Source organism: Schistocerca serialis, unplaced genomic scaffold (genome assembly GCF_023864345.2).
Source record: "Schistocerca serialis cubense isolate TAMUIC-IGC-003099 unplaced genomic scaffold, iqSchSeri2.2 HiC_scaffold_300, whole genome shotgun sequence".
Classification (NCBI taxonomy): Eukaryota; Metazoa; Arthropoda; class Insecta; order Orthoptera; family Acrididae; genus Schistocerca; species Schistocerca serialis.
Window position 1 is genome coordinate 14,847 of NW_026047868.1, and position 14,302 is coordinate 29,148.

General features: G+C 53.8%; 1 protein-coding gene and 13 non-coding genes across 14 annotated transcripts in view; 1 reads left to right on the forward strand and 13 right to left on the reverse strand.

The window, feature by feature from the left end:
• LOC126444749 (uncharacterized transmembrane protein DDB_G0289901-like) overlaps positions 1-14,190 on the forward strand; it is a gene marked incomplete at both ends in the record, with an annotated part of 28,824 nt that extends 14,634 nt beyond the window's left edge. The window contains 13 exons of the mRNA XM_050090967.1: positions 828-938; positions 1,933-2,043; positions 3,038-3,148; positions 4,136-4,246; positions 5,241-5,351; positions 6,346-6,456; positions 7,451-7,561; positions 8,555-8,665; positions 9,660-9,770; positions 10,765-10,875; positions 11,870-11,980; positions 12,975-13,085; positions 14,080-14,190. Coding sequence (XP_049946924.1) covers positions 828-938; positions 1,933-2,043; positions 3,038-3,148; positions 4,136-4,246; positions 5,241-5,351; positions 6,346-6,456; positions 7,451-7,561; positions 8,555-8,665; positions 9,660-9,770; positions 10,765-10,875; positions 11,870-11,980; positions 12,975-13,085; positions 14,080-14,190 — 1,443 coding nt within the window. The remainder of the gene's footprint in view (positions 1-827; positions 939-1,932; positions 2,044-3,037; positions 3,149-4,135; positions 4,247-5,240; positions 5,352-6,345; positions 6,457-7,450; positions 7,562-8,554; positions 8,666-9,659; positions 9,771-10,764; positions 10,876-11,869; positions 11,981-12,974; positions 13,086-14,079) is intronic.
• Positions 619-737, reverse strand: LOC126444761 (5S ribosomal RNA). Its single transcript, XR_007582714.1, has one exon. It is a non-coding gene; the product is annotated as a 5S ribosomal RNA (ribosomal RNA).
• Positions 1,724-1,842, reverse strand: LOC126444763 (5S ribosomal RNA). The gene has a single exon (XR_007582716.1). It is a non-coding gene; the product is annotated as a 5S ribosomal RNA (ribosomal RNA).
• LOC126444764 (5S ribosomal RNA) lies at positions 2,829-2,947 on the reverse strand. The gene has a single exon (XR_007582717.1). It is a non-coding gene; the product is annotated as a 5S ribosomal RNA (ribosomal RNA).
• On the reverse strand, positions 3,927-4,045 carry LOC126444765 (5S ribosomal RNA). Its single transcript, XR_007582718.1, has one exon. It is a non-coding gene; the product is annotated as a 5S ribosomal RNA (ribosomal RNA).
• Positions 5,032-5,150, reverse strand: LOC126444767 (5S ribosomal RNA). The gene has a single exon (XR_007582719.1). It is a non-coding gene; the product is annotated as a 5S ribosomal RNA (ribosomal RNA).
• LOC126444768 (5S ribosomal RNA) lies at positions 6,137-6,255 on the reverse strand. Its single transcript, XR_007582720.1, has one exon. It is a non-coding gene; the product is annotated as a 5S ribosomal RNA (ribosomal RNA).
• Positions 7,242-7,360, reverse strand: LOC126444769 (5S ribosomal RNA). The gene has a single exon (XR_007582721.1). It is a non-coding gene; the product is annotated as a 5S ribosomal RNA (ribosomal RNA).
• On the reverse strand, positions 8,346-8,464 carry LOC126444770 (5S ribosomal RNA). The gene has a single exon (XR_007582722.1). It is a non-coding gene; the product is annotated as a 5S ribosomal RNA (ribosomal RNA).
• On the reverse strand, positions 9,451-9,569 carry LOC126444771 (5S ribosomal RNA). Its single transcript, XR_007582723.1, has one exon. It is a non-coding gene; the product is annotated as a 5S ribosomal RNA (ribosomal RNA).
• Positions 10,556-10,674, reverse strand: LOC126444772 (5S ribosomal RNA). Its single transcript, XR_007582724.1, has one exon. It is a non-coding gene; the product is annotated as a 5S ribosomal RNA (ribosomal RNA).
• Positions 11,661-11,779, reverse strand: LOC126444773 (5S ribosomal RNA). Its single transcript, XR_007582725.1, has one exon. It is a non-coding gene; the product is annotated as a 5S ribosomal RNA (ribosomal RNA).
• Positions 12,766-12,884, reverse strand: LOC126444775 (5S ribosomal RNA). Its single transcript, XR_007582727.1, has one exon. It is a non-coding gene; the product is annotated as a 5S ribosomal RNA (ribosomal RNA).
• LOC126444776 (5S ribosomal RNA) lies at positions 13,872-13,989 on the reverse strand. The gene has a single exon (XR_007582728.1). It is a non-coding gene; the product is annotated as a 5S ribosomal RNA (ribosomal RNA).
• Positions 14,191-14,302: the final 112 nt, after the last annotated feature.

Here is a 14,302-nt window from a genome sequence, read left to right on the forward strand (position 1 = left end):
TTGTCCCGACTTTGCTCGACTGCCGCTCGCTGCCGCTCGGGTCGTGGCCCATATGACAGCACAAGCAAGAGAAACATCTGCGAGACGGCCGTGGGCCTAACGGGCGTGTCCGAGACGCCGTTTGCGGCCAGTAGACGTGTGCAAAGGTGCGAAAACACGGACACAAGACACAGGAGGGTCGCCAAAGCGTCTATCTCTTCTAGCGGCGAAAGATACATTTTTGTTTACAAGTTTGGAGTCGTACACTGCTGCAAAACAACAAGCCCTGACGTATTTCAGAACATATCTGTCGGTTCATACTGTTTTGTTACCTTCAGGCGCTTTTAAGAAATCGTCCTTGGCGCATTCTTCTTCGAACTGAGGCCATTAATATCGTATCTTATGTTTATTTTCATTTTTTTTTTTTTTTTTTTTTTTCGGTGGAGTTTTGCACTGCTACGAAACAGTAGGTGGCCCTGACTTCTTTCACATCACATCTGTCGATTCGTAGTGTTTCGTTATTTTCAAGGCATTCCTAGCACGTTTAAAACGCTTAAGGATGCACGTTTGAACAAAAGAAAGGTAGTATGAAAAGAGGGCTGGCAGGGATAGCGGCGTAAAAAGGAGAAAACGAAGGGGAGCCAACAGCACCCGGTGTTCCCAGGCGGTCACCCATCCAAGTACTAACCGGGCCCGATGTTGCTTAACTTCGGTGATCGGACGAGAACCGGTGTATTCAACATGGTATGGCCGTTGGCGCCCTTATACTGTAGCCGCACGACAGAAGACGCCTCTGCCTCTTCTCCCAACACACACAATCGCAGTTTTCGGTGACACATTTGACGCAGAGCACGTCCTTCCGCAACAGCTGGAGCCTCGAAGGCGGCGCGTTGTGCGCGTCCGGCGTCTCAGAGGCGTCTGCCGAACTGGCGGGCGCGCCGCGCCGCGCCGCCACTTGCGTGAGACAGCCGTTATCCGGCGGGGGGCTGTGCGGGGTGTAGCAGTGTCCTGCTGGAGAGCGCCCCCGGCAGCTTCCTCACCTGACACACGCCGCGCGGCGCGCTTCGCATCCACATATTTGCGTGATCCGTGCAGTGCATTCGCACCTGTCCTCTTCCGTCCCGACTTGTCCCGACTTTGCTCGACTGCCGCTCGCTGCCGCTCGGGTCGTGGCCCATATGACAGCACAAGCAAGAGAAACATCTGCGAGACGGCCGTGGGCCTAACGGGCGTGTCCGAGACGCCGTTTGCGGCCAGTAGACGTGTGCAAAGGTGCGAAAACACGGACACAAGACACAGGAGGGTCGCCAAAGCGTCTATCTCTTCTAGCGGCGAAAGATACATTTTTGTTTACAAGTTTGGAGTCGTACACTGCTGCAAAACAACAAGCCCTGACGTATTTCAGAACATATCTGTCGGTTCATACTGTTTTGTTACCTTCAGGCGCTTTTAAGAAATCGTCCTTGGCGCATTCTTCTTCGAACTGAGGCCATTAATATCGTATCTTATGTTTATTTTCATTTTTTTTTTTTTTTTTTTTTTTCGGTGGAGTTTTGCACTGCTACGAAACAGTAGGTGGCCCTGACTTCTTTCACATCACATCTGTCGATTCGTAGTGTTTCGTTATTTTCAAGGCATTCCTAGCACGTTTAAAACGCTTAAGGATGCACGTTTGAACAAAAGAAAGGTAGTATGAAAAGAGGGCTGGCAGGGATAGCGGCGTAAAAAGGAGAAAACGAAGGGGAGCCAACAGCACCCGGTGTTCCCAGGCGGTCACCCATCCAAGTACTAACCGGGCCCGATGTTGCTTAACTTCGGTGATCGGACGAGAACCGGTGTATTCAACATGGTATGGCCGTTGGCGCCCTTATACTGTAGCCGCACGACAGAAGACGCCTCTGCCTCTTCTCCCAACACACACAATCGCAGTTTTCGGTGACACATTTGACGCAGAGCACGTCCTTCCGCAACAGCTGGAGCCTCGAAGGCGGCGCGTTGTGCGCGTCCGGCGTCTCAGAGGCGTCTGCCGAACTGGCGGGCGCGCCGCGCCGCGCCGCCACTTGCGTGAGACAGCCGTTATCCGGCGGGGGGCTGTGCGGGGTGTAGCAGTGTCCTGCTGGAGAGCGCCCCCGGCAGCTTCCTCACCTGACACACGCCGCGCGGCGCGCTTCGCATCCACATATTTGCGTGATCCGTGCAGTGCATTCGCACCTGTCCTCTTCCGTCCCGACTTGTCCCGACTTTGCTCGACTGCCGCTCGCTGCCGCTCGGGTCGTGGCCCATATGACAGCACAAGCAAGAGAAACATCTGCGAGACGGCCGTGGGCCTAACGGGCGTGTCCGAGACGCCGTTTGCGGCCAGTAGACGTGTGCAAAGGTGCGAAAACACGGACACAAGACACAGGAGGGTCGCCAAAGCGTCTATCTCTTCTAGCGGCGAAAGATACATTTTTGTTTACAAGTTTGGAGTCGTACACTGCTGCAAAACAACAAGCCCTGACGTATTTCAGAACATATCTGTCGGTTCATACTGTTTTGTTACCTTCAGGCGCTTTTAAGAAATCGTCCTTGGCGCATTCTTCTTCGAACTGAGGCCATTAATATCGTATCTTATGTTTATTTTCATTTTTTTTTTTTTTTTTTTTTTTCGGTGGAGTTTTGCACTGCTACGAAACAGTAGGTGGCCCTGACTTCTTTCACATCACATCTGTCGATTCGTAGTGTTTCGTTATTTTCAAGGCATTCCTAGCACGTTTAAAACGCTTAAGGATGCACGTTTGAACAAAAGAAAGGTAGTATGAAAAGAGGGCTGGCAGGGATAGCGGCGTAAAAAGGAGAAAACGAAGGGGAGCCAACAGCACCCGGTGTTCCCAGGCGGTCACCCATCCAAGTACTAACCGGGCCCGATGTTGCTTAACTTCGGTGATCGGACGAGAACCGGTGTATTCAACATGGTATGGCCGTTGGCGCCCTTATACTGTAGCCGCACGACAGAAGACGCCTCTGCCTCTTCTCCCAACACACACAATCGCAGTTTTCGGTGACACATTTGACGCAGAGCACGTCCTTCCGCAACAGCTGGAGCCTCGAAGGCGGCGCGTTGTGCGCGTCCGGCGTCTCAGAGGCGTCTGCCGAACTGGCGGGCGCGCCGCGCCGCGCCGCCACTTGCGTGAGACAGCCGTTATCCGGCGGGGGGCTGTGCGGGGTGTAGCAGTGTCCTGCTGGAGAGCGCCCCCGGCAGCTTCCTCACCTGACACACGCCGCGCTTCGCATCCACATATTTGCGTGATCCGTGCAGTGCATTCGCACCTGTCCTCTTCCGTCCCGACTTGTCCCGACTTTGCTCGACTGCCGCTCGCTGCCGCTCGGGTCGTGGCCCATATGACAGCACAAGCAAGAGAAACATCTGCGAGACGGCCGTGGGCCTAACGGGCGTGTCCGAGACGCCGTTTGCGGCCAGTAGACGTGTGCAAAGGTGCGAAAACACGGACACAAGACACAGGAGGGTCGCCAAAGCGTCTATCTCTTCTAGCGGCGAAAGATACATTTTTGTTTACAAGTTTGGAGTCGTACACTGCTGCAAAACAACAAGCCCTGACGTATTTCAGAACATATCTGTCGGTTCATACTGTTTTGTTACCTTCAGGCGCTTTTAAGAAATCGTCCTTGGCGCATTCTTCTTCGAACTGAGGCCATTAATATCGTATCTTATGTTTATTTTCATTTTTTTTTTTTTTTTTTTTTTTCGGTGGAGTTTTGCACTGCTACGAAACAGTAGGTGGCCCTGACTTCTTTCACATCACATCTGTCGATTCGTAGTGTTTCGTTATTTTCAAGGCATTCCTAGCACGTTTAAAACGCTTAAGGATGCACGTTTGAACAAAAGAAAGGTAGTATGAAAAGAGGGCTGGCAGGGATAGCGGCGTAAAAAGGAGAAAACGAAGGGGAGCCAACAGCACCCGGTGTTCCCAGGCGGTCACCCATCCAAGTACTAACCGGGCCCGATGTTGCTTAACTTCGGTGATCGGACGAGAACCGGTGTATTCAACATGGTATGGCCGTTGGCGCCCTTATACTGTAGCCGCACGACAGAAGACGCCTCTGCCTCTTCTCCCAACACACACAATCGCAGTTTTCGGTGACACATTTGACGCAGAGCACGTCCTTCCGCAACAGCTGGAGCCTCGAAGGCGGCGCGTTGTGCGCGTCCGGCGTCTCAGAGGCGTCTGCCGAACTGGCGGGCGCGCCGCGCCGCGCCGCCACTTGCGTGAGACAGCCGTTATCCGGCGGGGGGCTGTGCGGGGTGTAGCAGTGTCCTGCTGGAGAGCGCCCCCGGCAGCTTCCTCACCTGACACACGCCGCGCGGCGCGCTTCGCATCCACATATTTGCGTGATCCGTGCAGTGCATTCGCACCTGTCCTCTTCCGTCCCGACTTGTCCCGACTTTGCTCGACTGCCGCTCGCTGCCGCTCGGGTCGTGGCCCATATGACAGCACAAGCAAGAGAAACATCTGCGAGACGGCCGTGGGCCTAACGGGCGTGTCCGAGACGCCGTTTGCGGCCAGTAGACGTGTGCAAAGGTGCGAAAACACGGACACAAGACACAGGAGGGTCGCCAAAGCGTCTATCTCTTCTAGCGGCGAAAGATACATTTTTGTTTACAAGTTTGGAGTCGTACACTGCTGCAAAACAACAAGCCCTGACGTATTTCAGAACATATCTGTCGGTTCATACTGTTTTGTTACCTTCAGGCGCTTTTAAGAAATCGTCCTTGGCGCATTCTTCTTCGAACTGAGGCCATTAATATCGTATCTTATGTTTATTTTCATTTTTTTTTTTTTTTTTTTTTTTCGGTGGAGTTTTGCACTGCTACGAAACAGTAGGTGGCCCTGACTTCTTTCACATCACATCTGTCGATTCGTAGTGTTTCGTTATTTTCAAGGCATTCCTAGCACGTTTAAAACGCTTAAGGATGCACGTTTGAACAAAAGAAAGGTAGTATGAAAAGAGGGCTGGCAGGGATAGCGGCGTAAAAAGGAGAAAACGAAGGGGAGCCAACAGCACCCGGTGTTCCCAGGCGGTCACCCATCCAAGTACTAACCGGGCCCGATGTTGCTTAACTTCGGTGATCGGACGAGAACCGGTGTATTCAACATGGTATGGCCGTTGGCGCCCTTATACTGTAGCCGCACGACAGAAGACGCCTCTGCCTCTTCTCCCAACACACACAATCGCAGTTTTCGGTGACACATTTGACGCAGAGCACGTCCTTCCGCAACAGCTGGAGCCTCGAAGGCGGCGCGTTGTGCGCGTCCGGCGTCTCAGAGGCGTCTGCCGAACTGGCGGGCGCGCCGCGCCGCGCCGCCACTTGCGTGAGACAGCCGTTATCCGGCGGGGGGCTGTGCGGGGTGTAGCAGTGTCCTGCTGGAGAGCGCCCCCGGCAGCTTCCTCACCTGACACACGCCGCGCGGCGCGCTTCGCATCCACATATTTGCGTGATCCGTGCAGTGCATTCGCACCTGTCCTCTTCCGTCCCGACTTGTCCCGACTTTGCTCGACTGCCGCTCGCTGCCGCTCGGGTCGTGGCCCATATGACAGCACAAGCAAGAGAAACATCTGCGAGACGGCCGTGGGCCTAACGGGCGTGTCCGAGACGCCGTTTGCGGCCAGTAGACGTGTGCAAAGGTGCGAAAACACGGACACAAGACACAGGAGGGTCGCCAAAGCGTCTATCTCTTCTAGCGGCGAAAGATACATTTTTGTTTACAAGTTTGGAGTCGTACACTGCTGCAAAACAACAAGCCCTGACGTATTTCAGAACATATCTGTCGGTTCATACTGTTTTGTTACCTTCAGGCGCTTTTAAGAAATCGTCCTTGGCGCATTCTTCTTCGAACTGAGGCCATTAATATCGTATCTTATGTTTATTTTCATTTTTTTTTTTTTTTTTTTTTTTCGGTGGAGTTTTGCACTGCTACGAAACAGTAGGTGGCCCTGACTTCTTTCACATCACATCTGTCGATTCGTAGTGTTTCGTTATTTTCAAGGCATTCCTAGCACGTTTAAAACGCTTAAGGATGCACGTTTGAACAAAAGAAAGGTAGTATGAAAAGAGGGCTGGCAGGGATAGCGGCGTAAAAAGGAGAAAACGAAGGGGAGCCAACAGCACCCGGTGTTCCCAGGCGGTCACCCATCCAAGTACTAACCGGGCCCGATGTTGCTTAACTTCGGTGATCGGACGAGAACCGGTGTATTCAACATGGTATGGCCGTTGGCGCCCTTATACTGTAGCCGCACGACAGAAGACGCCTCTGCCTCTTCTCCCAACACACACAATCGCAGTTTTCGGTGACACATTTGACGCAGAGCACGTCCTTCCGCAACAGCTGGAGCCTCGAAGGCGGCGCGTTGTGCGCGTCCGGCGTCTCAGAGGCGTCTGCCGAACTGGCGGGCGCGCCGCGCCGCGCCGCCACTTGCGTGAGACAGCCGTTATCCGGCGGGGGGCTGTGCGGGGTGTAGCAGTGTCCTGCTGGAGAGCGCCCCCGGCAGCTTCCTCACCTGACACACGCCGCGCGGCGCGCTTCGCATCCACATATTTGCGTGATCCGTGCAGTGCATTCGCACCTGTCCTCTTCCGTCCCGACTTGTCCCGACTTTGCTCGACTGCCGCTCGCTGCCGCTCGGGTCGTGGCCCATATGACAGCACAAGCAAGAGAAACATCTGCGAGACGGCCGTGGGCCTAACGGGCGTGTCCGAGACGCCGTTTGCGGCCAGTAGACGTGTGCAAAGGTGCGAAAACACGGACACAAGACACAGGAGGGTCGCCAAAGCGTCTATCTCTTCTAGCGGCGAAAGATACATTTTTGTTTACAAGTTTGGAGTCGTACACTGCTGCAAAACAACAAGCCCTGACGTATTTCAGAACATATCTGTCGGTTCATACTGTTTTGTTACCTTCAGGCGCTTTTAAGAAATCGTCCTTGGCGCATTCTTCTTCGAACTGAGGCCATTAATATCGTATCTTATGTTTATTTTCATTTTTTTTTTTTTTTTTTTTTTTCGGTGGAGTTTTGCACTGCTACGAAACAGTAGGTGGCCCTGACTTCTTTCACATCACATCTGTCGATTCGTAGTGTTTCGTTATTTTCAAGGCATTCCTAGCACGTTTAAAACGCTTAAGGATGCACGTTTGAACAAAAGAAAGGTAGTATGAAAAGAGGGCTGGCAGGGATAGCGGCGTAAAAAGGAGAAAACGAAGGGGAGCCAACAGCACCCGGTGTTCCCAGGCGGTCACCCATCCAAGTACTAACCGGGCCCGATGTTGCTTAACTTCGGTGATCGGACGAGAACCGGTGTATTCAACATGGTATGGCCGTTGGCGCCCTTATACTGTAGCCGCACGACAGAAGACGCCTCTGCCTCTTCTCCCAACACACACAATCGCAGTTTTCGGTGACACATTTGACGCAGAGCACGTCCTTCCGCAACAGCTGGAGCCTCGAAGGCGGCGCGTTGTGCGCGTCCGGCGTCTCAGAGGCGTCTGCCGAACTGGCGGGCGCGCCGCGCCGCGCCGCCACTTGCGTGAGACAGCCGTTATCCGGCGGGGGGCTGTGCGGGGTGTAGCAGTGTCCTGCTGGAGAGCGCCCCCGGCAGCTTCCTCACCTGACACACGCCGCGCGGCGCGCTTCGCATCCACATATTTGCGTGATCCGTGCAGTGCATTCGCACCTGTCCTCTTCCGTCCCGACTTGTCCCGACTTTGCTCGACTGCCGCTCGCTGCCGCTCGGGTCGTGGCCCATATGACAGCACAAGCAAGAGAAACATCTGCGAGACGGCCGTGGGCCTAACGGGCGTGTCCGAGACGCCGTTTGCGGCCAGTAGACGTGTGCAAAGGTGCGAAAACACGGACACAAGACACAGGAGGGTCGCCAAAGCGTCTATCTCTTCTAGCGGCGAAAGATACATTTTTGTTTACAAGTTTGGAGTCGTACACTGCTGCAAAACAACAAGCCCTGACGTATTTCAGAACATATCTGTCGGTTCATACTGTTTTGTTACCTTCAGGCGCTTTTAAGAAATCGTCCTTGGCGCATTCTTCTTCGAACTGAGGCCATTAATATCGTATCTTATGTTTATTTTCATTTTTTTTTTTTTTTTTTTTTTCGGTGGAGTTTTGCACTGCTACGAAACAGTAGGTGGCCCTGACTTCTTTCACATCACATCTGTCGATTCGTAGTGTTTCGTTATTTTCAAGGCATTCCTAGCACGTTTAAAACGCTTAAGGATGCACGTTTGAACAAAAGAAAGGTAGTATGAAAAGAGGGCTGGCAGGGATAGCGGCGTAAAAAGGAGAAAACGAAGGGGAGCCAACAGCACCCGGTGTTCCCAGGCGGTCACCCATCCAAGTACTAACCGGGCCCGATGTTGCTTAACTTCGGTGATCGGACGAGAACCGGTGTATTCAACATGGTATGGCCGTTGGCGCCCTTATACTGTAGCCGCACGACAGAAGACGCCTCTGCCTCTTCTCCCAACACACACAATCGCAGTTTTCGGTGACACATTTGACGCAGAGCACGTCCTTCCGCAACAGCTGGAGCCTCGAAGGCGGCGCGTTGTGCGCGTCCGGCGTCTCAGAGGCGTCTGCCGAACTGGCGGGCGCGCCGCGCCGCGCCGCCACTTGCGTGAGACAGCCGTTATCCGGCGGGGGGCTGTGCGGGGTGTAGCAGTGTCCTGCTGGAGAGCGCCCCCGGCAGCTTCCTCACCTGACACACGCCGCGCGGCGCGCTTCGCATCCACATATTTGCGTGATCCGTGCAGTGCATTCGCACCTGTCCTCTTCCGTCCCGACTTGTCCCGACTTTGCTCGACTGCCGCTCGCTGCCGCTCGGGTCGTGGCCCATATGACAGCACAAGCAAGAGAAACATCTGCGAGACGGCCGTGGGCCTAACGGGCGTGTCCGAGACGCCGTTTGCGGCCAGTAGACGTGTGCAAAGGTGCGAAAACACGGACACAAGACACAGGAGGGTCGCCAAAGCGTCTATCTCTTCTAGCGGCGAAAGATACATTTTTGTTTACAAGTTTGGAGTCGTACACTGCTGCAAAACAACAAGCCCTGACGTATTTCAGAACATATCTGTCGGTTCATACTGTTTTGTTACCTTCAGGCGCTTTTAAGAAATCGTCCTTGGCGCATTCTTCTTCGAACTGAGGCCATTAATATCGTATCTTATGTTTATTTTCATTTTTTTTTTTTTTTTTTTTTTTCGGTGGAGTTTTGCACTGCTACGAAACAGTAGGTGGCCCTGACTTCTTTCACATCACATCTGTCGATTCGTAGTGTTTCGTTATTTTCAAGGCATTCCTAGCACGTTTAAAACGCTTAAGGATGCACGTTTGAACAAAAGAAAGGTAGTATGAAAAGAGGGCTGGCAGGGATAGCGGCGTAAAAAGGAGAAAACGAAGGGGAGCCAACAGCACCCGGTGTTCCCAGGCGGTCACCCATCCAAGTACTAACCGGGCCCGATGTTGCTTAACTTCGGTGATCGGACGAGAACCGGTGTATTCAACATGGTATGGCCGTTGGCGCCCTTATACTGTAGCCGCACGACAGAAGACGCCTCTGCCTCTTCTCCCAACACACACAATCGCAGTTTTCGGTGACACATTTGACGCAGAGCACGTCCTTCCGCAACAGCTGGAGCCTCGAAGGCGGCGCGTTGTGCGCGTCCGGCGTCTCAGAGGCGTCTGCCGAACTGGCGGGCGCGCCGCGCCGCGCCGCCACTTGCGTGAGACAGCCGTTATCCGGCGGGGGGCTGTGCGGGGTGTAGCAGTGTCCTGCTGGAGAGCGCCCCCGGCAGCTTCCTCACCTGACACACGCCGCGCGGCGCGCTTCGCATCCACATATTTGCGTGATCCGTGCAGTGCATTCGCACCTGTCCTCTTCCGTCCCGACTTGTCCCGACTTTGCTCGACTGCCGCTCGCTGCCGCTCGGGTCGTGGCCCATATGACAGCACAAGCAAGAGAAACATCTGCGAGACGGCCGTGGGCCTAACGGGCGTGTCCGAGACGCCGTTTGCGGCCAGTAGACGTGTGCAAAGGTGCGAAAACACGGACACAAGACACAGGAGGGTCGCCAAAGCGTCTATCTCTTCTAGCGGCGAAAGATACATTTTTGTTTACAAGTTTGGAGTCGTACACTGCTGCAAAACAACAAGCCCTGACGTATTTCAGAACATATCTGTCGGTTCATACTGTTTTGTTACCTTCAGGCGCTTTTAAGAAATCGTCCTTGGCGCATTCTTCTTCGAACTGAGGCCATTAATATCGTATCTTATGTTTATTTTCATTTTTTTTTTTTTTTTTTTTTTTCGGTGGAGTTTTGCACTGCTACGAAACAGTAGGTGGCCCTGACTTCTTTCACATCACATCTGTCGATTCGTAGTGTTTCGTTATTTTCAAGGCATTCCTAGCACGTTTAAAACGCTTAAGGATGCACGTTTGAACAAAAGAAAGGTAGTATGAAAAGAGGGCTGGCAGGGATAGCGGCGTAAAAAGGAGAAAACGAAGGGGAGCCAACAGCACCCGGTGTTCCCAGGCGGTCACCCATCCAAGTACTAACCGGGCCCGATGTTGCTTAACTTCGGTGATCGGACGAGAACCGGTGTATTCAACATGGTATGGCCGTTGGCGCCCTTATACTGTAGCCGCACGACAGAAGACGCCTCTGCCTCTTCTCCCAACACACACAATCGCAGTTTTCGGTGACACATTTGACGCAGAGCACGTCCTTCCGCAACAGCTGGAGCCTCGAAGGCGGCGCGTTGTGCGCGTCCGGCGTCTCAGAGGCGTCTGCCGAACTGGCGGGCGCGCCGCGCCGCGCCGCCACTTGCGTGAGACAGCCGTTATCCGGCGGGGGGCTGTGCGGGGTGTAGCAGTGTCCTGCTGGAGAGCGCCCCCGGCAGCTTCCTCACCTGACACACGCCGCGCGGCGCGCTTCGCATCCACATATTTGCGTGATCCGTGCAGTGCATTCGCACCTGTCCTCTTCCGTCCCGACTTGTCCCGACTTTGCTCGACTGCCGCTCGCTGCCGCTCGGGTCGTGGCCCATATGACAGCACAAGCAAGAGAAACATCTGCGAGACGGCCGTGGGCCTAACGGGCGTGTCCGAGACGCCGTTTGCGGCCAGTAGACGTGTGCAAAGGTGCGAAAACACGGACACAAGACACAGGAGGGTCGCCAAAGCGTCTATCTCTTCTAGCGGCGAAAGATACATTTTTGTTTACAAGTTTGGAGTCGTACACTGCTGCAAAACAACAAGCCCTGACGTATTTCAGAACATATCTGTCGGTTCATACTGTTTTGTTACCTTCAGGCGCTTTTAAGAAATCGTCCTTGGCGCATTCTTCTTCGAACTGAGGCCATTAATATCGTATCTTATGTTTATTTTCATTTTTTTTTTTTTTTTTTTTTTTCGGTGGAGTTTTGCACTGCTACGAAACAGTAGGTGGCCCTGACTTCTTTCACATCACATCTGTCGATTCGTAGTGTTTCGTTATTTTCAAGGCATTCCTAGCACGTTTAAAACGCTTAAGGATGCACGTTTGAACAAAAGAAAGGTAGTATGAAAAGAGGGCTGGCAGGGATAGCGGCGTAAAAAGGAGAAAACGAAGGGGAGCCAACAGCACCCGGTGTTCCCAGGCGGTCACCCATCCAAGTACTAACCGGGCCCGATGTTGCTTAACTTCGGTGATCGGACGAGAACCGGTGTATTCAACATGGTATGGCCGTTGGCGCCCTTATACTGTAGCCGCACGACAGAAGACGCCTCTGCCTCTTCTCCCAACACACACAATCGCAGTTTTCGGTGACACATTTGACGCAGAGCACGTCCTTCCGCAACAGCTGGAGCCTCGAAGGCGGCGCGTTGTGCGCGTCCGGCGTCTCAGAGGCGTCTGCCGAACTGGCGGGCGCGCCGCGCCGCGCCGCCACTTGCGTGAGACAGCCGTTATCCGGCGGGGGGCTGTGCGGGGTGTAGCAGTGTCCTGCTGGAGAGCGCCCCCGGCAGCTTCCTCACCTGACACACGCCGCGCGGCGCGCTTCGCATCCACATATTTGCGTGATCCGTGCAGTGCATTCGCACCTGTCCTCTTCCGTCCCGACTTGTCCCGACTTTGCTCGACTGCCGCTCGCTGCCGCTCGGGTCGTGGCCCATATGACAGCACAAGCAAGAGAAACATCTGCGAGACGGCCGTGGGCCTAACGGGCGTGTCCGAGACGCCGTTTGCGGCCAGTAGACGTGTGCAAAGGTGCGAAAACACGGACACAAGACACAGGAGGGTCGCCAAAGCGTCTATCTCTTCTAGCGGCGAAAGATACATTTTTGTTTACAAGTTTGGAGTCGTACACTGCTGCAAAACAACAAGCCCTGACGTATTTCAGAACATATCTGTCGGTTCATACTGTTTTGTTACCTTCAGGCGCTTTTAAGAAATCGTCCTTGGCGCATTCTTCTTCGAACTGAGGCCATTAATATCGTATCTTATGTTTATTTTCATTTTTTTTTTTTTTTTTTTTTTTCGGTGGAGTTTTGCACTGCTACGAAACAGTAGGTGGCCCTGACTTCTTTCACATCACATCTGTCGATTCGTAGTGTTTCGTTATTTTCAAGGCATTCCTAGCACGTTTAAAACGCTTAAGGATGCACGTTTGAACAAAAGAAAGGTAGTATGAAAAGAGGGCTGGCAGGGATAGCGGCGTAAAAAGGAGAAAACGAAGGGGAGCCAACAGCACCCGGTGTTCCCAGGCGGTCACCCATCCAAGTACTAACCGGGCCCGATGTTGCTTAACTTCGGTGATCGGACGAGAACCGGTGTATTCAACATGGTATGGCCGTTGGCGCCCTTATACTGTAGCCGCACGACAGAAGACGCCTCTGCCTCTTCTCCCAACACACACAATCGGCAGTTTTCGGTGACACATTGACGCAGAGCACGTCCTTCCGCAACAGCTGGAGCCTCGAAGGCGGCGCGTTGTGCGCGTCCGGCGTCTCAGAGGCGTCTGCCGAACTGGCGGGCGCGCCGCGCCGCGCCGCCACTTGCGTGAGACAGCCGTTATCCGGCGGGGGGGCTGTGCGGGTGTAGCAGTGTCCTGCTGGAGAGCGCCCCCGGCAGCTTCCTCACCTGACACACGCCGCGCGGCGCGCTTCGCATCCACATATTTGCGTGATCCGTGCAGTGCATTCGCACCTGTCCTCTTCCGTCCCGACTTGTCCCGACTTTGCTCGACTGCCGCTCGCTGCCGCTCGGGTCGTGGCCCATATGACAGCACAAGCAAGAGAAACATCTGCGAGACGGCCGTGGGCCTAACGGGCGTGTCCGAGACGCCGTTTGCGGCCAGTAGACGTGTGCAAAGGTGCGAAAACACGGACACAAGACACAGGAGGGTCGCCAAAGCGTCTATCTCTTCTAGCGGCGAAAGATACATTTTTGTTTACAAGTTTGGAGTCGTACTCTGCTGCAAAACAACAAGCCCTGACGTATTTCAGAACATATCTGTCGGTTCATACTGTTTTGTTACCTTCAGGCGCTTTTAAGATAATCGTCCTTGGCGCATTCTTCTTCGAACTGAGGCCATTAATATCGTATCTTATGTTTATTTTCATTTTTTTTTTTTTTTTTTTTTTTCGGTGGAGTTTTGCACTGCTACGAAACAGTAGGTGGCCCTGACTTCTTTCACATCACATCTGTCGATTCGTAGTGTTTCGTTATTTTCAAGGCATTCCTAGCACGTTTAAAACGCTTAAGGATGCACGTTTGAACAAAAGAAAGGTAGTATGAAAAGAGGGCTGGCAGGGATAGCGGCGTAAAAAGGAGAAAACGAAGGGGAGCCAACAGCACCCGGTGTTCCAGGCGGTCACCCATCCAAGTACTAACCGGGCCCGATGTTGCTTAACTTCGGTGATCGGACGAGAACCGGTGTATTCAACATGGTATGGCCGTTGGCGCCCTTATACTGTAGCCGCACGACAGAAGACGCCTCTGCCTCTTCTCCCAACACACACAATCGCAGTTTTCGGTGACACATTTGACGCAGAGCACGTCCTTCCGCAACAGCTGGAGCCTCGAAGGCGGCGCGTTGTGCGCGTCCGGCGTCTCAGAGGCGTCTGCCGAACTGGCGGGCGCGCCGCGCCGCGCCGCCACTTGCGTGAGACAGCCGTTATCCGGCGGGGGGCTGTGCGGGGTGTAGCAGTGTCCTGCTGGAGAGCGCCCCCGGCAGCTTCCTCACCTGACACACGCCGCGCGGCGCGCTTCGCATC